We start from the raw sequence: 23,483 nt of genomic DNA, 5'->3' as shown, positions 1-23,483 counted from the left end.
TATTAAAGACAGGGCAGGCTCGAGGGGCCAGATGGCCTACTCCTGCTCCTAATTCTTATGTTCTTATGTTCTTCTTATCAGAAGAAGCAGTAAGACTCTGAAAGCTTGTGTTTTCAAATAAACCTGCTGGACTATAACCTGGTGTCATGTGATTTCTGACCTAGATCAAAAAAGATTGAAGGAAGATTGGAGAACAGCTTCATACATAGAAACTAAATGACATTTATGAATGACAAGTGCCTTATCAAAAATTTGATACCTTAACATTTGTTCAACCACTACAGTGAATCTCATCTATAATATCAGGGACATACCTTGACCTTATCATTGGTGTAAAATGGGTGCTGGTAGTTCAGCACCCTGCTGTACATCTTTCAATTTTTATTTCCGTCTGTGCTACAGTCAATAGGTACTTACCTTGAGGAGTGTAGTACTGCTGGCCTGACTGATTTAGATAGTGCCTTAAAACCTCAGGACCTTCTTGAACATTCTAAGAAAAATAAAATAGTATATTATTAGACTCAAACTTTTTCAAACATAAATATTAATTCGCATTTAAAAACAGAAGGTATTGGAAATAGTCAGTAGATCATTTTACATTTATGAAATTAGAAACAGAATAATAACCAACAGCTGTAAAAGGTCTATATAATTTGTTCAAGCTGGAGCATCACCAGACCAAAATACTGTAAAGTATTATTTGAAAGCATGAGTATAAATTTGTTTTGGCCAGAAGCACCAACCTGACCATGGCAAAGTGGCTGCTTTTCTTTTTAAATCAACTTTTTCAGAGATGTTATTACACCTTTTGAGCAGTTGGGACTTGAACCTGGGGTCTGTGACTCAGATGCCATGTTATCACACAAGGATTGCAAAGTAGACCAAATCAGACTCATTAATATTAGACTTGACCATTTTAATTTCACTGTATTGCAATGACCTTCAAAATTGTCCAATTGCTCCTAACCAGACTTTTAGAATAATAGATATCAGACACTGACTTTATAGCTTAAACAAAAGAAAAACATTTTATGTATCCTGTGACTTTAGTAGAGCAAAGCTAAATAGATAATTTAATTAATGTCTAATTTAAAGATTGTCTCTCTCTCTCACACACACACACACACACACACACACACACACACACACACACACACACACACACACACACACACACACACACACACACGCACAAAAAGAGTTGTAATTTGCTGGTTCAATAACATTTCAACAATGAGAACCAGGCCCTTATGGAATCCTTGAATGATGTGTTGTATTAGGATTGTATGTTGCTTGAGTTCCGAAGTCACCAGTCAATGCAAACAGCTTCTAGCAGGCTCTGAGAAATATTCACTTATTTCTTATGAACTGGGATTTTTTTGAGATCATTCAATAATTCTTTAACTAGGATAAAACTAGAGAGAGTGTAAAACTCAAACACATCTTTCCAGACCATAAGCTTCACAGCACACAACATTCTGCCCAAGAAACCCAGTTCAAACTATAACTTCTTTTTTTAACCCATATTCTCTGTAGTTGGCTGGCCAGCACCAGCATCCCCTTGATCGACCAATGGAACATCCAACCAGCTGCCAGTTCTTAAACATAGCATACAATGGTGCTGAAACATCTGCAATGTTCTTAAAACATTAATTAATTCTCTTTCCACGCCAGTTCCCATAAATAAACAGCTTGTTTCTCTCTCCTCCTTTCCAAATAAACTGCTGCTCACCAAATATGCAAAATAGTAAAGAAAAACAGTGATGGTCTCAACAGCAGAGACACTACCACTGTGCCACGTGAGCCCTGATGGCTGTTCATTGTATACTCTGTCTGAGGCCCATTTCCAAACAGAATTTTAAATTAACTATCACTTGCTATTTTTTATCAATTAAATCTCAAGTCTAGTAGTTTAGATGCATAAAGGCAAGAATTCTAAAGATTTCAGTAGATAAAGAAAGGAAATGGTAGTAAACAGTGGAAAAGATAGTCTAAACTTTAGGAGGACTTAGATAAACTGGTGAAAAAAGCTGACACATAGCAAATGAGTTATAACAGCAACAACTGTCATGAAATATTTTGGATGGAAAAATGAGCAAAAGGGAAATAAACTAAATGGTATGATTTTAAAATGGGTGCAGAAACAGAAAATGTGGGGGCTATATGTATACACAAGTCTTTGAAGATGACAGAACAAGTTGAGAAGGTTGTTAAAAAGGCAAATTGCAAATAGAGGCACTGAGTACTAAATCTACAATGCTCTGCAAAATGTTCATAAAACATCAGTTACAGCCCAGGACCTAATTCTGGCCAGCCCATTTTGGGAAGGATGCCAAACATTGTGAGATAGAGAGAAAAATGACAGAAAGGCAATAAGATCAAAAGATTTCAGATGTGTGGAGAAGCTAGATTAGCTGGGCTGTTTCCGTTGGGGTAAAATATTAAGGGGAGATTTAATCTTTCAAAATCACGAAGAATTTTGATTAGATTAATTGGGAGAACAATTGCCAGTGATAGAAAGGTTGGTGACTAGGAAGCACAGGTTGAGCTAACTGCCAAAGAATGTGAAGAAAACATGTTTTTCATGTGTTGAGAGAGATAGTGGGAACTGCCAATGCGGGAGAATCTGAGATAACTAAGTGTTGAGCTGGATGAACACAGCAGGCCAAACAGCATCAGAGGAGCAGGAAAGCTGACATTTCGAGTCTGGTCCCTTCTTCAGAAAAACGGTCCAGACCCAAAACATCAGCTTTCCTGCTCCTCTGATGCTGCTTGGCCTGTGATAGGGTTAGCTGTGTTCATCCAGCTCTACACCTTGTTATCTCTTTTTCATGGATTCAGCTGAAAAAATGTTGCCTCAGCAGGTTCAATAATAACTTTCAAACGGGAATTGCATAAATACTAGAAATCAAAACATTTTCAGGATCCTGGAGAAAAGACAGAAATGGGCATAAATGTCTAGTTCTTTCAAAGACTGCCGGGCCATATAATCTTTGGAGCATACCCATTATGTTCACACAATTATTTAAAATGTACGTGTTTTAATTCGGTCATGTAAATATCCAAATAACATGTAAATCAACACTGGTAATGTAAAATTTAAGTGACAGGTAATCAATGTAAGATGCTGTAGAATAAAAGACATAAGTTTCCATTTTCAGACTCCCATTCTGGGCTGTTAATTTGAACTAAGGTAAAGAACATGGTCTAGGTTTTCCTTATAGATCAGCAATGGAAATTGGCGAGGAGCAACTATCAAGTCACTTTCATAAAATTATTAACAGAGATATAACAACTTTTAATGTATATAACAAAATGCAAGCCAGGGATTTCATGGGTGGTGGGGTGGGATGGGGAGGGAATGATAGGAAAAGGAAATGCAATCACAAACCTATAAACGGTTGTCTGATTTGGAATGTAATCTATTCTTAATACAGTGGTAGATTCTGATATAGACATAACATACATCCCCAGGTATAATCGGCCATCTCAATATGTTTTCAGTTTGTTGACCGAATGTAGTTTCTTAAAGCTTGGCTTGGGCTGAGGCAAAATTGAAACGTTTACATTTCAGATAAGCATTACCACAACCAAAACCAGTAAAATGCTCATGTGACAGGTGATTGTTCTAAAATCTCGGTAGTGTACTGACTTAGGAGAGAGTCAAGTGTGTCCATTAATGTAGTTTTCTAGATGAGGTATACAGTCACTCAAACCATTAGAAGTGGTTTGGCTGTGCATGGCTCGCAGTAGACATTCACAACACTTACCCCCAGAATAGTTGATGCTCCTGCAGCAAGAATCTCAGAATAGTAACCCCTTGGTTTAATTGTAGGGTATTTTTGCACCATATCTTCAGAATCCTCTAAGTTGGCTTTAGATGATTTTAATTTTTTTTTTGGAGAGAATTTTGATCTGTTGCTCGATTCCATCCTCTATCAGGACTCAAACTAAAACAAAGTACAGTTAGATATTGTAACACCAGTACTGCTGTTTTTTGACATTCAAGATTGTTCACTAGAATATAGAAGTTTAAAATTATATGGAGTTTCAATGAAGTTAATATTCTATTAATTGTTAAATTGGTAACAAGAAGGGATATAATTTTTTTAGAAATCACCAATAAGACTAAAGGACAAGTTTAGAACATTTTTTTTACGTAACACAGGACTGTTAGATTGTGTAATGCACGATGAAAGAAAAATCCACAACAGAGTTTAAAGTTATTGGGAACTGTTATGATCTCAGCGACTGTTACTATTGGACAAGACACAGTTCAGATTCAAAACTGACTTGATTGATTGTTTATAGTTAAAGTGCTGGTTATTTATTGAAGCGCAGGCACACAAAACTGCAGATTTTCTTTAACAATGAAGCAGATGTTTATTACCATTATAAGATCGTAAGATGTCCAAGCAGAAGTAGGTTATTTGGCCCAACAAGTCTACTCTGCCTTTCAGTGAGATCATAACAGATCTGATAATTCCTAACTCCACTTTCCAGGCTTATCAGTATTAACATTGATTCCCTTACTGATAAAAAAAATTGGTCTATTTCAGCCTTGAATATATATAACTCAGCCTCAAAAGAGCTCTACAGTAACAAATTCCAAAAACTGACTACCTTCCAAGGGAAACATTACTGCCACATCTGAATTAAATGAGCAATGCCTGACTTGGAGTTTATGGGCTCTGATCCCAGACTCTCCCACAAGGGAAAATAACTTCTCAGCATCGACTCTGGCAAGCCTCATAAGAATCATATATGTTTCAATAAGGTCACTGCTCATTCTTCTAAATTCCAAAGAATACAGACCCAACCTACTTAATCTTTCCTCATGTGATATCTTCTCCATACCCAGAATCAACCAAGTGAACCTTCTCTGTGTTTCCTACAATGCCAGTTTATCTTCCCTTTGATATGAGCCGGGGGCAGCCAGGAAGGTAAGTTGTGCATAAAATACTTAACTTGTGAATAGGTGGAGTGAAGGCTGAGCAGGAGCAAACACAGACATGGGGACTGCTGGGTAAGTGAACTAATATAGTCGGGCAGTGGCTAAACCCAAAACACTACACGCGTCGTGTCCCAAACCAAACTCCTCCTCTAATCAAAAAAAGACTGTGTGGAGGGTCAGTAAGGCGAGGTCTCTTTTTCTTTTCTTTTTCCTTTCTCTTTGTCTCTTGTGGCAATATAGAGCAGAGGAAATGGAAGCTAGGGCAGCTTTTCGTGTAGGATGTGTCAGGCAAGGGTCACCACTAGAGTCCCTGGCGATTTCACTGCGAGAAGTGCACCCAACTTCAGCTCCTCACAAACTGCATTAGAGAATTGAAGCTGCAGCTGGATGAACTCTATCATTCTGGAGGCTGAGGGGGTGATAGAGCGGAGTTATAGGGAGGTAGTCACACCTAAGTTCCAGAATAAAGGTAGCTGGTTGACTGTTAGAAGAGGGAAAGATAATAGGCAGGCAATGCAGGGGTCCTCTGTGGCTGTTCCCCTCAATAATAAGTATACCATTTGGATACTGGTAGGGAGGTACGACCTACCAGGGGAAAGCCATTGTGGCCAGGTCATTGGCACCGAGTGTGGCTCTGTGGCTCAGAAGGGAATGGGAGAGAATAGGAGGGCAATAGTGAGAGCAGAGTTAATGGTTAGGGGAACAGAAGGAGATTCTGTTGTGGCAAACAAGACTCACAAATGGTACTTTGCCTCACGGGTGCCAGGGTCAGGGACGTCTCGGATTGAGTCTACAGGATTCTTAAGGGGGAGGGTGAGCAGCCAGAAGCCGTGGTACATATTGGTACCAATGACATCACTAGGAAAAGGAATGAGGACCTGAAAAGTGAATATAGGGAGTTAGGTTGGAAGCTAAAAGGCAGGACGAGCAGAGTAGTAATCAGCATTACTACTGGTGCCACAGGCTAGTGAGGCTAGGAATAGAGAGCGAGTGCAGCTGAACACATGGCTACAGAGCTGGTGTAGGATGGAGGGCTTCAGATATGTGGATCATTGGGATACGTCCTGGGGAAGGTGGGACCTGTACAAGAAGCATGGGTTGCACCTAAACTGGAGGAGCACCAATATCCTTGGCGGGAGGTTTGCTAGACCTCTTCGGGAGGGTTTAAATTAGTTTGGAAGGGAGATCGGAATCGGAGCTATGGGTCAGAGGATGGTAAGATACAGTATGCAGAGGGTCTTTGAGGAAGGATAGACAGTTGATAAGGCAAAGTTGCAGCCAGTGTGATGGGAGATGAAATGTGTCTATTTTAACGCAAGTGTCAGGAATAAAGGGAATGAACTTAAAGCATGGATCAGTGCTTGGAGCTATGATGTTGTGGCCATTATGGAGACTTGGATAACACAGGGGCAGGAACGGTTGTTGGATATTCTGGGGTTTAGATGTTTCAAAAGAAATAGGGCGGGAAGTGAGAGAGTTGGGGGGTGGCTTTGCTAATCAGGGATAGTGTCACAGCTGCAGAAAGGGAGGTCATCAAGGAGAGTTTGTTGACTGAGTCACTATGGGTGGAAGTCAGAAACAGGAAAGGAGCAGTCATTTTGTTGGGAGTTGATCCCTCAAAAGCACTGAGGAACTGATTGGGAGGCAGATTTTGGAAAGGTGCAGAAGTAATAGGATTGTTGTCATGGGCGACTTCTCCAATGTCGACTAGAACCTCCTTAGTGCATATAATTTGGATGGAGCTGATTTTGTCAGGTGTGACCAGGAAGGATTCCTGACTCAATATGTAGATAGGCTGACTACAGGCCATATTGGATTTAGTGCTTGGCAACCAACCAGGCCAGGTGTCAGATCTCTGTGGGAGAGCATTTTGGTGATGGTGATCACAACTCCCTGACCTTTACGAAAGTCATGGAGAGAGATAGGAGCCGACGTATGGGAAAGTATTTAATTGGGGAACTGGGAATTACAATGTTATTAGGCAGAAACTGTGGAGCATAAATTGGGAAGACGTTACCAGGGAAATACACAACAGAAAGGTGTAAGTTGTTTAGGGAGCACTGACACACGGAAGGGATGGTAAGGTGAAGGAACCTTAGATGACAAAACATGTGGAACATCTAGTCAAGAGGAAGAAGGAAGCTTACTTAAGGTTGAGGAAACAAGGTTCAGACAGGGCTCTAGAGGGTTAAAAGATAGCCAGAAAGGAACTGAAGAATGGACTTAGGAGAGATAAAAGGGGGGCATGAAGCCTTGGCAGGTAGGATGAAGGAAAACCCGAAGGCATTCTATACTTATATCAGGAACAATAGGATGGCCAGAGTGAGGGTAGGGCCAATCAGGGATAGTGGAGGGAACTTGTGCCTGGAGTCGGAGGAGGTCCTTAATGAATACTTTGCTTTAGTATTCACCAGTGAGGGGCCTTGACATTTGTGAGGACAGCGCGAAACAGGCTGATATGCTCAAACAGACTGACATTAGTAAGGAGGTTGTGCTCGAAATTTTGAAAAAAACATGAGAATAGACAAGACCACTGGGCCAGATGGGATATATCCAAGATTTCTACAGGACGCGAGGGAAGAGGTTGTTGCGCCTTTGGCGATGATCTTTGCTTCCTCACTGTCCATTGGGGGAGTACCAGATGATTGGAGGATGGCAAATGTTATTTCCTTGTTCAAGAAAGGGAATAGGAATAACCCTGGGAATTACAGACCAGTCAGTCTTACTTCCGTGGTGGGCAATTTATTGGAGAGGATTCTAAGGGATATTATTCATGATTATTATTAGGAAAAGCATAGTTTGATTAGAAATAGTCAGCATGGCTTTGTGAGGGGCAGGTCATGCCTCACAAGCTTTATGGAATTCTTTGAGGAGGTGACAAAAGTAGATATGGTGTATATGGGTTTTAGTGAGGTGTTTGATATGGTAAGCTCATTCTGAAAGTAAGGAGGCATAGGATTCAGGGAAATTTGGCTGTCTGGATACAGAATTGGCTATCCAGTAGAAGAGAGGGTGGTAGTAGATGGAAAGTATTCCTCCCACAGTCCAAAGATGTGCAAGTTAGGTGAATTGGCCATGCTAGATTGCCCATAGGAATGTGTAGTTTAGGTGGGTTACGGGGGATGAGTCTGGATGGGATGCTTTGGGGGTCAGTGTGGACTTGTTGGGCCAAAGGGTCTGTTTCTACAGTGTAGGGATTCTATTCTATGACAAGATGCAGAGCTGGGCAAAGAAGTGGCAGATGGAATTCAACCTGGAAAAGTTTGAAATGATTCATTTGGAAGGTTGAATTTTAAGACAGAATACAGAGTTAATGGCAGGATTCTTGGCAGTGTGGAGGAACAGAGGGATCCTGGGGTCCATGTCCATAGAATCCTCAAAGTTGGCACCCAACCCGATACAGTTAAGTAGGCATATGGTGTGTTGTCTTTCATTGGCAAGGGAATTGATGTTAAGAGCCGTGAGCAGCTCTATAAAAGCCTGGTTAGACCCACTTGGAATATTGTGTTCAGTTCTGGTTGCCACATTATAGGAAGGATGTGAGATCTTTAGAGAGAGGGTGCACAAGAGATTAACCAGGATGCTGACTGGACTGGAAGGCAGGTCTTATAAGACGAGGTTGAGGGAGCTAGGGCTTTTCTCATTGGAGCAAAGGAGGATGAGAGGTGACTTGATAGAGGTGTACAAGATGACAGGCATAGATACAGTGGATTGCCAGAGACTTTTTCCCAAGGTGGAAATGGCTATCACAAGGGGGCATAATTTTAAGGTGATTGGGGGAAGGTATAGGGGAGATGTCAGAGGTAGGGTTCTTTACACAGAGTGGTGGGTGTGTGGAATGTACTGCCAGCAGTGGTAGTAGAATCAGTTACATGAGGGATATTTAAGCAACTCTTGGACAGGCATATAGATGATAGTAAAATGAAGGGTATGCAGGTTAGTTTGATCTTAGAGTAGGATAACAGGTCGGCAAAAAATTGTGGTACTGTGCTGCACTGTTCTAAGTTCTAAAACTCTTCACATTATTCCAACTATGGCCTGACTAGTGCCTTGAATAATTTTAACATGACCACCACATTTTTATATGTTCACTTCCCACTGAAATAAAGGCAACAGTCTATTAGACTTCCCAATGGGTGAATTTGAATGCTAGCTGGAATTGATTGGCAGGCTGACTGGTTTTCATGCAAACGTTTCATCTCCCTTCTAGGCGACATCGTCAGTGCTGTGTAGTCTCCATTGAAGCGCTGTTGTTCCGTCCTGCTCTAAATTTATATGGTCCAGTCTGTCATGGAAGGCAGTCTGGTCTCTGAATTTGTACTGTCTTGGTATGTAGATGGGGTCAACTTCAACATGTTTGTTAATTGCATCGGTGGTTGATAACCACGCCTCCAGGAATTCTCATGCTTGTCTTTGTAGCTTGTCCTAGTAAAATTAATGTCCTTCTATGTCAGAGTGTATTGAAACAAGGGAGAGTTGGTCATGCTGTTTTGCTATGAGTTGGTGTTCATGTATCCTGGTGGTGAGTTTCCCCATTTAGTGTTTTTTGCAGTTGCTGCATGGTATTTTACATATCACATTTGTCCTGCTCATTGTGGGCATGTTCCATTGGCTCATATCCCTCCAAATCTTTCCTATTCATGTGCTTATGTAAATGTCTTTTAAACATTGTAACTGCACCCGCATCCAACACTTCCTCTGGAAGTTCATTCCACATTCATTCTTCTATTAGCCAATCGTCTGTCCATGCTAATATACTACACTTACACGATGAGATCTTAGCTTAAGGGTGTAGTACCTTATTCAACTCCATTTGGAAATCCAAATATATAACATCTACCGATTCTTTTTTATCTAAGCTGCTTGCTACCTCCTCACTTCATAAATTTGTCCGGTATGGTTTCCCCTTCATGAAGTCATCTTGCCGCTTCTTGATTTTATTTTGTGTTTCTAAATGCTCTGTTATTACATTCGCTACAATAGATTCTAACAAATGAGTGATAACTCATTGCAACCTCCCAGAGCTGCACAAAAAGAACCGGAACATCTATACAGAGTCTTTGTAAACAATGGTTATCCTAACGGCTTCATCCGCTGATGCCTAGCAAAGAAACAATACCAAGAAGACACTCTACGTCTCAACACATTGGCCACCCTACCCATGTTAGAAACATATTGGAACTGAATACAAGACTCCTACAGCCTCTTAGAATAAGGATAACACACAAACCAACAGCCACACTTAGCCAGTTACTCTCAAAGATGAAAGATCCCATACCCAGAATGAGCAGGACAAATGTGATACACAAAATACCATGCAGCAACTGTGAGAAACACTACATTCACCTATCACCATTCCACTTACCTTTCCCCAGCCACACCCCTCCTATCTATTTATTTCCCAGCTTCCTTCCCCTCCCCATTTCTGAAGAAGGGTCCCTACTCAAAACATCAACTTGCCTGCTCCTCTGATGCTGCCTGGCCTGCTGAGCTCCACCAGCCCCACACGTGCTACTGCCATACTGAAGATGGCCCCTTTATCCCAATTCTCCATCTTACAGTTACACAGCACAGAAACAGACCCTTCAGTCCAACTTGTCCATGCTGACCATAATCCCCAAATAAAACAGTCCCGCCTCCCTTCATTGGCCCATATACCTCCAAATCTTTCCTATTCATGTGCTTATCTAAATCTCTTTTAAACATTGTAACTGCACCTGGAAACAACACTTCCTCCGGAAGTTCATTCCACATTTATTCTTCTATTATTAACCAATCCTCTGTCCATACTAATATCCTACATCTACACTATGAGATCTTAGCTTAAGGGTGCAGTACCTTACTCAACACGTTTTGGAAATCCAAATGTATAACATCTACCGGTTCTTTTTTATCCAACCTGCTTGTTACCTCCTCACTTCATAAATTTGTCAGGTATGGTTTCCCCTTCATGAAGTCATCTTGCTGCTGCTTGATTTTATTTTGTGTTTCTAAATGCTCTGTTATTACATTCGTGACAATAGACTCTAACATTTTCCACAATGACAGATGTTAACTAGTCTCTAATTACCTGCTTTTTGCCCCTCACCCTATTGGAGTATTACATTGCAAGTTTTCTGCTCCTCTGGGACTTTTCCCAAATTTAAAGGTTCTTCAAAGATTGCTATCAATACATCCATTGTCTCTATAGCTAATTCTTTTGAAATCCTAGGATGCAACCCATTGGGTGCAGGAAACACGAGTCATTAGCCATCTTAGTTTCCCTAATACTTTCTTTCTAGTGATAGCTGGGCCAACATTTGTTGCCCGTCCTTGAGGGGTCAAGGCCGGGTGAAAGTTGAAATGATGTTTCCACTTCAAGGAGAACCTAAAACGAAGGTTGTGGTTTTAAAATAAGGAGGTGCCCATTTAAGGGATGAGGAAACATTTTTTTCTGACAGAGGGTTGAGAGTGTTTGGAATTCCCTTCCTCAAAACACAGTGCATGCAAAATCTTTAAGCATTTTTAGGGCAATGGCTGGATACATTATTGATTATCAAGGGGATGAAACATTTTCAGAGATTTGCAAGAATGTAGAGTTGAGGTTAAAATCAGATCAGCTATAATCTTATCGAATGGTGGAGCAGTCAAAGGGCTAAGTGGAAGAGCCCAGCACATCAGTACAAAAGATGAGGCAGAAAGATTCGCGGCAATTTTCAGCTGGAAATGCTGAGTGACTCATCCACCAGGCTCAGCAAGTGAGGGGATAATTATAAGAAAGAGGGGTAGCCATCAATACAGGACTGATGGTGTTGTACTTAAATACATGCAGTATATAAAACAAGGTAAATGTGCTCATTGATCAGATTGAAATTGGCAACTATGATGATATGGGTATCAGAGAGACGTAGTTACAAAGGGGATCAGGACTGGGAATAAAAGTCCATGGATATGCAGCCTATCGAAAGGACAGGCAGATGAGGGGACCGGGTTGCCTTGTTAGTAAGAAATTAAATTAAACCAATAGCAAGTACTGATAGTGGTGAAAATAGTCCATGCTGGAAAAAAGAATACAGGCATGGACTATTTTCTAAATGGTGAGAAAATTCGCAAAGCAGAAGTACAAAGGGATCTGGGAGTGTTGGTCCAGGATTCTCGAAAGGTTAACTTGCAGGTAGAGTCCGTAATTAAGAAAGCGAATGTAATGTTGTCATTTATCTCAAGACGGTTGGAATATAAAAGCAGCAATGTGCTTCTGAGGCTTTATAAAGCTCTAGTTAGGCCCCATTTAGAATACTGTGTCCAATTTTGGGCCCCACACCTCAGGAAGGACATACTAGCCCTGGAGCATGTCCAGCGGAGATTCACACGGACGATCCCTGGAATGGTAGGTTTAACATATGATGAACAACTAAGGATCCTGGGATTGTACTCATTACAGTATAGAAGGTTGAGGGGAGATCTAATAGAAACTTACAAGATAATGTATGGTTTAGAAGGGGTGGACGCTAGGAAGTTGTTTCCGTTAGGCGGGGAGACTAGGACCTGTGGGCACAGCCTTAGAATTAGAGGGGGTAAATTTAAAACTGAAATGAGACATTTCTTCAGCCAGAGAGTGGTGGGCTTGTGGAATTCATTGCCACGGAGTGCAGTGGAGGCCGGGAAGTTGGATGCCTTCAAGGCAGAGATCGACAAATTCTTGATCTCAGAAGGAATCAAGAGCTACGGGAAGAGTGCAGGGAAGTGGAATTGAAATGTCCATCAGCCATGATTTAAATGGCGGAGCGGACTTGATGGGCCGAATGGCCTTACTTCCACTTCTATGTCTTATGGTCTTATGATACAGAATTTGAAAGCATAGAATCTGTGTGGGTATAGTTGAGGAACTTCCAAAGCAAAGAAAGAACTAGGTGGGAGTTGTATGCAGGCCTCTTAGCAGTAGTCAAGATGTAGGGTAAAAAATAAATCAGGAGATAAAAAAGGCATGTATGAAAGGCACTATTACAATAATCATGGGGGAACTTTAATATGCAGACGTGCAGGGAAAATCGGGTTGATGGCAGATAAAGAAAAGGAATTTGTGGAACGACTGAGATGGCTTTTTTGGAACAGATTGTGGTACAGCCCACTAGGAAGCAGGCAATTCTGGATTCGGTGACCATAATGTGAGAGATTTGATTGGGGAGCTCAAGGTGAAGGAACCCCTTGGGGCAGGGACCAGGATGTGATAGATTTCATCCAGAAGGTGGAATCAGATACAAAAGTATTACATTTGAGTAAAAGTGGAGTTGGAGCCTAACAATGGCAGACATTTCTGGGGGTAAGATAGATAGTAATATAAAAGAAGATTGCAAGAATTTTTTTTAAGTATGTAAAAGGTAAGAGAGAGGCAAGAGTGGACATTGAACCACTGGAAAATGAGGCTGGAGAAATAGTAATGGGGAACAAATTAATGGCAGAGGCACTCCATAGGTATTTGCATCAGTTTTCACAATGGAAAACATCAGCAGCATACAGGACTTCAAGAGAGTCAGGGGACAGAGATGAGTATACTGGCCATCACTAAGGGAGACGGTGCTGGGGAAGCTGAAAAGTCTGAGGTTATGTTGCTCAGACCAGATGTAGTACACAGAGTTCTGAAGAAGATAACTGAAGAGTTTGCACAGGTGATCTTTCAGGAATCACTAGAGTCAGGGATATTCCCAGGGGACTGGAAAATGGCTAATTTAAACAGTCCTATTTAAGAAGGGAGAGAGGCATAAAACAGGAAACTATGGGCCAGTTAGCCTGAACTCCATTGTTGATGAGATTTTAGAATACATCATTAAAGATTAGATTGTTAAGCACTTGGAAGTGTATGGTAAAAAGCATGGCTTTATCAAGGGAAGTCCTGCCTGACAAATCTGTAAGAATTGTTTGAGGTGGTAACGAGCAAGTTAGACATTGGAGGACCTGTGGATATAATCTTTTTGGATTTCCAGAAAGCCTTTGACAAGGTGCCACACAGGATGTTCCTCAATAAGATAAGAGAACATGATGTTGGGGGAAAGGTGCTGGCGTGGATAGAAGATTGGTTGACTAGCAGAAGGCAGAGACTAGAGATATAGGGGTCTTTTTCAAGATAGCTATATGGAGTTCTGCAGGGCTTCATGCTGGCACCACAACTATTCACATTATACATTAATGATCTGGACCACGGAACTGTGAGTACTGTTGCTAGGTTCATAGATGACAAATAGATGGAGGAGCAGGTGGTGTTGAGAAAGCAGGGAAGCTATGGAGGACAAGGTATTGAGTGCATTTAAAAAAGAGATAAATAGGTTATTGATCAGGGAGGGTATCAGGGGTTACAGGGAGAAGGCCATTAGGAAGCATATCAGCCATGATCAAATGAAGAAGATTCAATGGGCAGAATAGAACATAGAACATTACAGTGCAGTACAGGGCCTTCGGCCCTCAATGTTGTGCCAACCTGTGAAACCAATCCGAAGCCCATCCAACCTACACTATTCCATTATCATCCATATATTCATCCATTGACCATTTAAATGTCCTTAAAGTTGGCAAGTCTACTACTGTTGCAGGCAGGGCATTCCATGCCCTTACTACTCTGAGTAAAGAGCCTATCAGCTATCTCTCAGAGAGGATGGGAAAACACTGGAGGATAGAAAGAAAACTACCACTATTAACAAAAATAACTATTTTTGCAGCTTATCTTTATGGACAATATGTTCCTTTCTTTTGGATCTGAACAAATATTTCCTCTCAGCTATCCATTCTCTGTGCCTCTATCAGTCAGTTTGCAAAATAGCCCATTTCATAGTTCTTCCTATGGATCAACAATGCAAGTCTTAATTTGACCTACTGGAAGACATACAGAATTTGACAGATACTTTGAGTGAAGCATCTCAAGTTCCTTCTATTCATTCTTGGCTGAGAATAGATTACCTAAATGTGAATGCCAGCTGAATGCAAGATTTCCTATTTGCATGAGGAAATTAGTTAAATTGAAGCCAATGAGAATTCTGTTTTCCATGCTTTTTTTCAAAATTTACAAGTTTTTCAGATTGGCACCAAATAGTCACCTGCTATATTTAGTCTTCAGATGCAATATCTATTCCTGTTTTTGTATTTTCAATCTATAACTTGATTTAAAAAAGCTGACAATTAACTAGAAGCTGTAACAAAAATACAAAGTGCATATTGCATGCAATTTTCTCTATATTACGTCAGCAGTTATGCCTCAAGTGTGCCAGTATCTTACAATCCAGTAGCCAACAGAAGACTGAGTTATATATCTATGACTGTTTTGCCAACTGTAAAAAGCTTTTACAATTGTTCTACAATTCAGTGCAAATATCAGCCAAGGAGAGGTGTGATTGAAGCGTTCAATCCAATTACACTGTTGTTGGACCTTTATTGGATTCACAACTGCTCAAGCACATTTTTCATAGGTTGTATGGCCTAATTCTGCTCCTACCTCTTACAGTCTAGTCACTGTACAAGCTTACAGAATATGGTTAGAAGTGAACTAACAAAATGTGGAGCTGGATGAACACAGCAGGCCAAGCAGCATCTTAGGAGCACAAGCTGACATTTCGGGCCTAGACCCTTCTTTGTGCCTAGGATGTGTCTTTTTATCCCAAGGGAAGAGATGAAAATAGAGGAGAAAAGAGAATAGATTGGTATGAGCATCCTTCCAGTACTTTCAAAGCATTCGGACTTCTCTGGTCAATTTCACCAGCACTATCATTTATGATTATTGCCGTAGCCTTGTACACATTCTTTCCGGTTAAACTTTCATAACACTTCCTCCAATTGCTCTCCTATTGGCTCCATCTTCAGCTCCACCTCCAATGGCCTTTCTCCTCACTCCTACATGATCCCCTCCAATCCACTCAATTCTGCAGTGGCCGCATATTTTATCCACTGGTCCACTTCCTAATTCATACCGATGACATTCAAGTTTACCTTTACTCCAGCACCAACAGCTGCTGTTGTGCTTGCTGGAACCAAGACGTTCTCTGACTCAGCATCACATGGGCAACACTGAACCCATCCATTTGGGGTCCTAACAAAAGGCTTTGTCGATTTACGTTCAACCAACTTCATGTCGGCGTTGACACGGAGTGGCGGGAGTGCTCAATCTCCCGGCGTAACGCTAGCGGAAAGATGAGCAACAGCAATTCCCCGGTAACTCAACGACCATTACAAACAAGTTCACATTCAAACATTATATTTCCTTTCAAGATTTCTTTGTTTTAAAACAAAACAGCAATCAGAATTTGTGGATTTTGACATTGGGAAGCATGAAAGTAAAACGAACAATAACCCAGGACGGGGTGGCTTTTATTTTAAAAGAAATGAAGGGGTTTCGCTGAGTTTTAGTGGAGGGGATCGTGCTACTGTTGGGGGTGAGGTCTGACTTACCCCGATTGTAAAAGGCAGATCCCTGTTCTGGCAGCAGGGTTTACGGAAGGTCAGTAGAACGGCCCTGAAAGATTCAGCGCCAGAAAGAGAGAGATAAAACGAATTTTAATCGTGGTTTCCCGCTGGATCAATCTCGGTCGACCGCTCCTCGGCTTCCAGCAGGCCCCAGCCCCGTCTCCCAGCAACCGAACGCCGCGCGCGGTTACTAGGGAGCAAGCACCAAATTTAGACGAGGGGTCAACGACACAATCATTTTCAAAACGAACGGTGAGAACAGTTCATGTATAGCCTTTGTGCAGATTACACCTGATACGAAATTTAACCAGCCTTTCACGCTTTGAGAAAGGAAGGAGCTTTGTCCCAAGTTATCATTTTATATTCCGTAACCAACTACTACCACCCCCGCCTGCCACGGTTTTGGAAAACGCCATTGGAAGTGGATTGGAAAAGCCCATGTCCTACCTCTGTTCGGAGACTATTCAGAATATATTTGTTGTATATTTAACCACACAGTATCCAAGCAACAGAGATCGAGGGAATTTTGAAACAGAATCTTTATTCTGTAATTATACCTGACCCGGGAGAGTTTGAGCATCAGAAACAATGTTCCTCTTATAATTTGGTTTCAATACGTTACTGATCCGTCAGTTTAAAAGCACAACGATTCGTCATCGAGCGGGTATTTTGTATCCGAAGACAGGCAAAGCCGTTTGTGGAGTGATGCTGCTTGCATTCTTTGGCTTGATATGGCCAGAGTTCAATAATTCACATCAGATGATAAATTGGGTTCTCACGCTGATACGGCAAACTATGCATGTGCTTTAATTTGGTCTTGCTCATTTTAAGAAACTATGGGAAATGGTGTCTGGGCATCTCTTGTCAAAATGGACTGCAAACTGGACAAGTCTACAGGTTGGGAAAGGAGTGTAAATTGAAACAGCAATGTGATTGTAACCAAGGTCAGCCAGGTGGACCATGTAGAATATGAGTTCCCTGATTGGGTCTGTTAAGCGGTCCAATCAAGGAGCCTTGGCTGACTAATAAAAAGAGGAGCATCAGATGTCTGACACTTAGAGCTGGTTCCAAGGGAGCTAAACCAGTGTCAAGGACCTTACTGGTTCTCAAATTGCCGAATAAAAACTATAGCATCTCAGAATTACAAGAGGCTTGACATTGTAATATTCCTGAACCAGATTGGTCAATTTATGAAAGGTTTAAGGATTTGGTGCCTCAGGGGAAGTTGGGCTGCTAATAACCGAAAAAGCTGTGGGTCCATAAGCTGTCAGGTGAATTACTCATTGCTTTTCATCTGCCCCAGGGTCATTTATCCAGAAAAAAAGCATTGTTTCCACATACTGGGCCAAGTCTTCAAAGGCAGAGTGAAAGAGTCAAGCTTCCCAAAAGATGCCAGAAATGCTTACCCCAATTCAAAGGCAACTGTTGTGAGCAAGTTTCTTCAGGAATGTTCTTTATTCTCATCACCAGTGAAACAACTCCACAGAAGCCAGTATCCCATCAACAAGTCACCCTTGATTTACACTGGAGAGTCCTCGTCACTGATCCAGTTTCCTCAGAGCCCACTCTCAGGGTGAACAGAAGCTCTGACTCTCCTGTTTATATCTGTCAGGCAGGGATCCCTGATTGGTCCAGATTAACAGCTCATATTCTATGAGATCCATCTGATTGACACTGTTACGATCATTACATCCCTGTCCTCTCTGAGTCTGGGACATAGGCCAAGTGTTTTCTTAAAGATTAACCTCAGGGTTTTAGCACTGAGTAAGGATCTTCCATCTCTGCCTCTGATACTGGTGGTGTGTAAGACATAGTGGCTCATCTCTTTGTTGTGAAGTGTCTCAGAAGAAATTAATTCTCCACCTCAGGCAGCAAAGGTGTTGAGGCAGCGACATCTGCTTTGTCCATCTGAGATTCCGAGGTATCTTCAATGCTTGATGAACAGGGAGAACCCATGGGTTCCGGAGCTGTCAGAAAGGGAGTCAAAGAGCTGGGCACATTTTGTTCCCACACTATTTGCAAGTTTACAGCTTTTGTACAGTCCACGTGCTTGTGCAGGACCATTGCACATACCTGAATATTATACGTCACTGGACCTGACCTCGCATCAACCATGTCTCTTACCCATGCAGAGCCATTTCCGTGGTTCCCAAACCAAACTGTGTCCCCTGAAATAAACTTTCTGTCTCACTTAGCAGAGTCTTGTGTCCAGCATTGGTGTTCTTGGTGCAGTTTCACAGTCATTTCAGTTGATTTTCCTGGATTCCTAATGCACTGGATTAAGGCATTCTGATTTGAATTGACACACTGGTGAAAATGCCTAGGTCCCAAAGCTGCTAGACTTGAGACCCTATGCCTGTATTCTAAATTAAAATATTTAACTTTATGTGTATGCACACAATCTTGGGTATTCATATCTAGCTAAAGCAGGAAACAATATGAAATGAGGAGTAATTAGAAAAGCGGAGGTTATGTGCAGGCATGGCCCATGGCATCACTGGCCACAACAGGCAATAGGAAGCAAAAAGCGAAAGAACTACGAATGCTGTAAATTAGGAACAGAAACAGAAGTTGGTGGAAAAGCTCAGCAGGTCCGACAGCATCTGTGAAGAAAAAATGAGAGTTAACATTTCAGGTCCGATGACCCTTCCTCTGAACTGCCTACAGGAAGCACCTGGCTGCTTGCATATGTATCTGATTTTTTCTTCACAGAGGCTGTCGGACCTGCTGAGCTTTTCCACCAACTTCTGTTTTTGTTCCTAATTTACATGCCTGTCATCCGGCATGTGAAGATGAGGGCTGGGGCAAAGGGAAGACAGTTCTGAGCTATGCCACATTGACAGTGTCTGAAGAATAGATCTCCTCAACTGCTATCACCTCACTGTCTGTCTCTGGCCACTGTGCTCCCTGAGGAAGGACACTTCCAGAAAGATGACAAGACCGAGTAGACTGTTTGCCTGCTATCCCCACCTGTCACTCCCCCTCACTATTACTTCCTTATACGAATGCCTGTGCATCTCAGTCTGGTCTCATGATATCAACTGGCCTTGGTACTGTGTTCCTGCATGTGTGTTTTCATTCCTCCACCTGGTGGTGGTCTTCATAATAAACGTGCCCTAAAAAAGTACGAATGCAAAAGGAAATGTTACTGTGTGCTGCTCCAACTGATAAAGGAGTTAGTGAGAGCAAAAACAATCCATGAAAACCAAAAATTAGCCCTGGAGAAAATCTTACGAAGTGCTCTTGAAATATATAATTTGACTCTTTGTATTTTGTATGCATGGCCTGGGATATCCTGGATGTGCAAAGTATCTCAGACAAGTGCACATGCATTAAATGTTAGCTGAGTCTTTTAGAAAAAATAAGTAAGGCCAAGGACCAGCTGATTGTAGTTCACAGAATTCATAGGTGCTGGAAAATGCACTGATGCTTCAAAATTTCAGATTTGAAGGCATTGTCTTTTAGAAATAAAATTTGAAATTTGAAGGTCTTCGCTGGACTGCATTGTGACAATATCATGGAAAAAGATTGACACAAGTACTTAAATAGCAGAGACACAGAGATAATAATGGTGACTAGTGGGAGGGTTTTCTAATACAGGAGATTCACATATTTAGCCTGTGTACATATAAAAATAAATTGTGAGCGATGAGCTGGGAGACATAAGGAGATGAAAATTAACTATTGCAATCAGGACATGGAATCAGTCAAGAATCTTGTCAAATAACATGTATGCACAGTGGAACACGTATTACAGGCTGCTTCAACTGAAAAAACTATAATAATAAAATAGGATTGATGCATAGTCCAGAAGAAAATATTGGATGGTACAAGGAATTGCTTAACTGCTAATGCAAGAAGTCTTAGAAATAAATTGTTGGAATCTTATGTAGCAATAGAAAAGCCAAATCTTAAAGATCTTCTGAAAATCATTCATCGTTATCTCTGTTCCAAAAAAGGAGAGACAGAAAGCAGAAAACAATAGGTCACTTAGCATAATGTGCATTCTAGGGAAAATGCTACAATCTGTTATTGAGGAAGTGGGACATTTAGAAAATTATACTGCAATCATGCAGTGCCAAGATGTTTCTGAAAAGGATGTTGCTGGAACTGGATGGTTTGAATCACTGGGAGAGGTTGAACAGGCTGGAGCTGTTTTCCACGGAGGTGAGGGGTGATCCTGTTGAGGTTTGTAACATCATGAGGGGCATGGATAGGGTGAATGTCCAAGGTCTTTTTGCCAATCGCCTACCCTTATTCCACGTTTGTGCCCAGTTACCGTTGGAAAGGGAACATGCAGTGTCCACCAATACCCTCAATGCCTTTAGACAAAGGTGGTCACTGCAGGGCTGGAGTGCCTTATTCCCCTTCTGAATCCATTTTGATTTAGCCCCCTCTTTGCACTCCTCCCTTCTGGTGTTAATATACCGCCTTTGTCGAGTTTTGAACATGAATTCATTTAATGGAAAACAGGAGTGATTTAATGCTAGTGGATAATAGATGGAAATTGACATGGGTGATTGGGTAGTGGAGTAAAAGATTCAGTTGTGCATGAAGACACTTCTGATTATAAAAAAAATGTAAGGAAGAAGACCTTAATCCTATTGAAACATATAAGATGCTGAGGGGACTTCACAAGTCCAATGTTGAGAGGATGTTTCACCTTGGGGAGTCGAGTCTAGGGAACATTGTTTAAAAATTAGGGGATTCCTATTTAAGACTGATATAAGAAGAAAAATTTCCCTCAGACAGCTGTTACACTGTGGAATTTCCTTCCTCAGAAAACAATGGTGATTGACTCATTGAGTAGGCTCAGTTAGATAGATTTTTGATCAACAAGGAAATCAAGGGTTTTTCAGGATAGACATAAAAGTCAAATTGAGGTCACAATCAAAATAACCATTATCTAATCAAGGATAACACAGTGTGGAGCTGGAGAAACACAGCAGGCCAGGCAGCATCAGAGGAGCAGGAAAGCTAATGTTTCGGGCCGGGATCCTTCTTCAGAAAATCAGAAATCAGAATATCTCTGACTCCAGCGTTGGCAGTTCTTACTATCTCTATTATCTAATCAAATGCTGGAGCAGGCTGAAGGGGTTGGAAGACCTACTCCAGCTCCTCATTCTTGTTTACTTATATTAATGAAACATGACTGGATTTATGGGTGGTATTGAATCCAATATGGCGAAATATAACTATTTCAGGAAAGATAGAACAGACTGTAACAGTGTTGCATCAAACTTCCATGTCAGGGAATACTGGTCAGCACTATTCTATAGAATCCCTACAGTGTGTAAACAGGCCCTCCAGCCCAACTAGTCCACACTGACCCTCAGAGCATCCCACCCACATCTGTAAACACTATAGGCAATTTAGCTTGGCCAATCCACCTAGCCTGCACATCTTTGGACTGTGGGAGGAAACCCACGCAGACATGGGGAGAATGTGCAAACTCCAAACAGACAGTCATCTGAGGGTGGAATCGAACCAAAGCCTCTGACGCTGACAGGCAGCAGTGCCAACCACTGAGTCACCATGCCACCCCAAAAATGACAATATAATTTGATTTAAACGTAATGGCTAATTCAAGATTGCAGTCAATTTAACACATGTCTGAGATTTTAAGAGGGCTAAAGTTTTGAAAAATGGCTGAGGTTCTGGTAAAAGTTGACTGAACTGTCCTGCAAAATAGGCAAATAAATCTGACAACAAGTGGAGCTGAATGTTTTGTTTTTTTCAAGCATGCTGGGCGTTTTAATGAAATTTCTTACAGTGTCTTACTGAACAACACCTTATTAACTACCTACCCCTCTCATGCCATCTATCACATCTAAATCTAGCCCCATTATGTTATGAACTATTTATGGGAATAACTCACAAATTAACAACTTTGCACTGAAAAACTGGCAGCCCTTGTATCCATGCCATTTTTAAAAAAACTACTGTGCACAGTGATGTCCTCTAGCATTCTGAAGCTGTCCTGATCAGTCAAGGCCATTGAGGATGATGGCACCATGATATACCATCAGGCACCTGGAGATCCTGATCAAGGGATGATGCAAAGGAGGGGTAGCTTCATTCTGAATACCAACAGTGGAGACCACAACACCAGTCCATGGTGCCTTGATCTGTGGTCAGTGTTATCTCAATGGTCCAAAGGAATGCTAAGTGCACATTGCAAAATGTGCTGTAACAGGTTGGGACAGCATAGTAGCTCAGTGCCAGGCATGCAGGTTCAATTCCAGCATTGGGTGACTGTATACGTGGAGTTCCACATCTTCCCCATGTCTGCATGGGTTTTCTCTCGGTGCTCCAATTTCCTCCGTCTAAAGATGTGCAGATTAGGTGGATTAACCATGCTAAATTTCCTGTAGTGTTCAGGGATGTGCAGGCGTGGTTAGTAATGGTAAATGTGGGTTTACAAGGATAGGGTGGGATGTTGGGGGTCTGGACACACTTCACACACTTCCCACCAAAGCTCATGCTGTTATTGACTGAAAAATCTTCCATCAGCCACTCTCACCACCATCACCACGTACCCCACCTACAAAAGCCTAACCCTGCATGGATTCTGCGCTGTCTCCTCATCCCTCGGAACACCTCACCACCTTCCATCCACCTGCACCAGCACTAACAGCTGTGCCGCCAAATTTCATGTCACTCAATTTCTTCCTTACTCTAATTAAAGAGGAAAACAGTCCATAACAGGGCAGAAAGAAGAGGTATGGGGGAAGAGAGATACCCAATATTAGGTGCCCTACCAAACCTCCAGGGCCAATGGGCTTCAGAGCCAAATTGGTTCTCTCCACTCCAACTGCAGAACTAAGAAATACGCTAAGAAGTCGTGGGATGGAGTAGAAGAAGAAAACTTATCGACATCTTGACAGTGTTGCTTCTCATCCTACAACATCCCTATTTTGTCTCTATATCGAAAAGTATTGGTGTAAATTAGTTGGTCTGGGGCGATGAGGTTCAATGCATTAGAATGGTGAGGGATTAGGGACCCCACAGGTCTCTGTTCTGTGCATTGCATGAGTCTGTGTGTGGTGTTGTTTCTCTTTAAAGGCCCTCACATTGGTGGGTCATGCAGACCCTTCCCTCACAA

At 41.7% G+C, this 23,483-nt stretch overlaps 1 protein-coding gene across 1 annotated transcript in view; it reads right to left on the bottom strand.

Moving 5' to 3' along the window:
* Positions 1 to 16,527, bottom strand: part of dnah1 (dynein, axonemal, heavy chain 1) — a 392,016-nt gene extending 375,489 nt beyond the window's left edge. Inside the window, exons 1-3 of the mRNA XM_059649497.1 lie at positions 16,364 to 16,527; positions 3,771 to 3,950; positions 418 to 490 (exon numbers count right to left, since the gene is read on the bottom strand). Coding sequence (XP_059505480.1) covers positions 418 to 490; positions 3,771 to 3,932 — 235 coding nt within the window. The 5' untranslated portion in view covers positions 3,933 to 3,950; positions 16,364 to 16,527. The remainder of the gene's footprint in view (positions 1 to 417; positions 491 to 3,770; positions 3,951 to 16,363) is intronic.
* Between the last annotated feature and the right edge of the window lie 6,956 nt (positions 16,528 to 23,483).

This window comes from Stegostoma tigrinum, chromosome 11 (genome assembly GCF_030684315.1).
Source record: "Stegostoma tigrinum isolate sSteTig4 chromosome 11, sSteTig4.hap1, whole genome shotgun sequence".
Taxonomy (NCBI): domain Eukaryota; kingdom Metazoa; phylum Chordata; class Chondrichthyes; order Orectolobiformes; family Stegostomatidae; genus Stegostoma; species Stegostoma tigrinum.
Note: the sequence above shows the minus strand (reverse complement) of the source record. Positions and strands in the feature narration are given on the sequence as shown.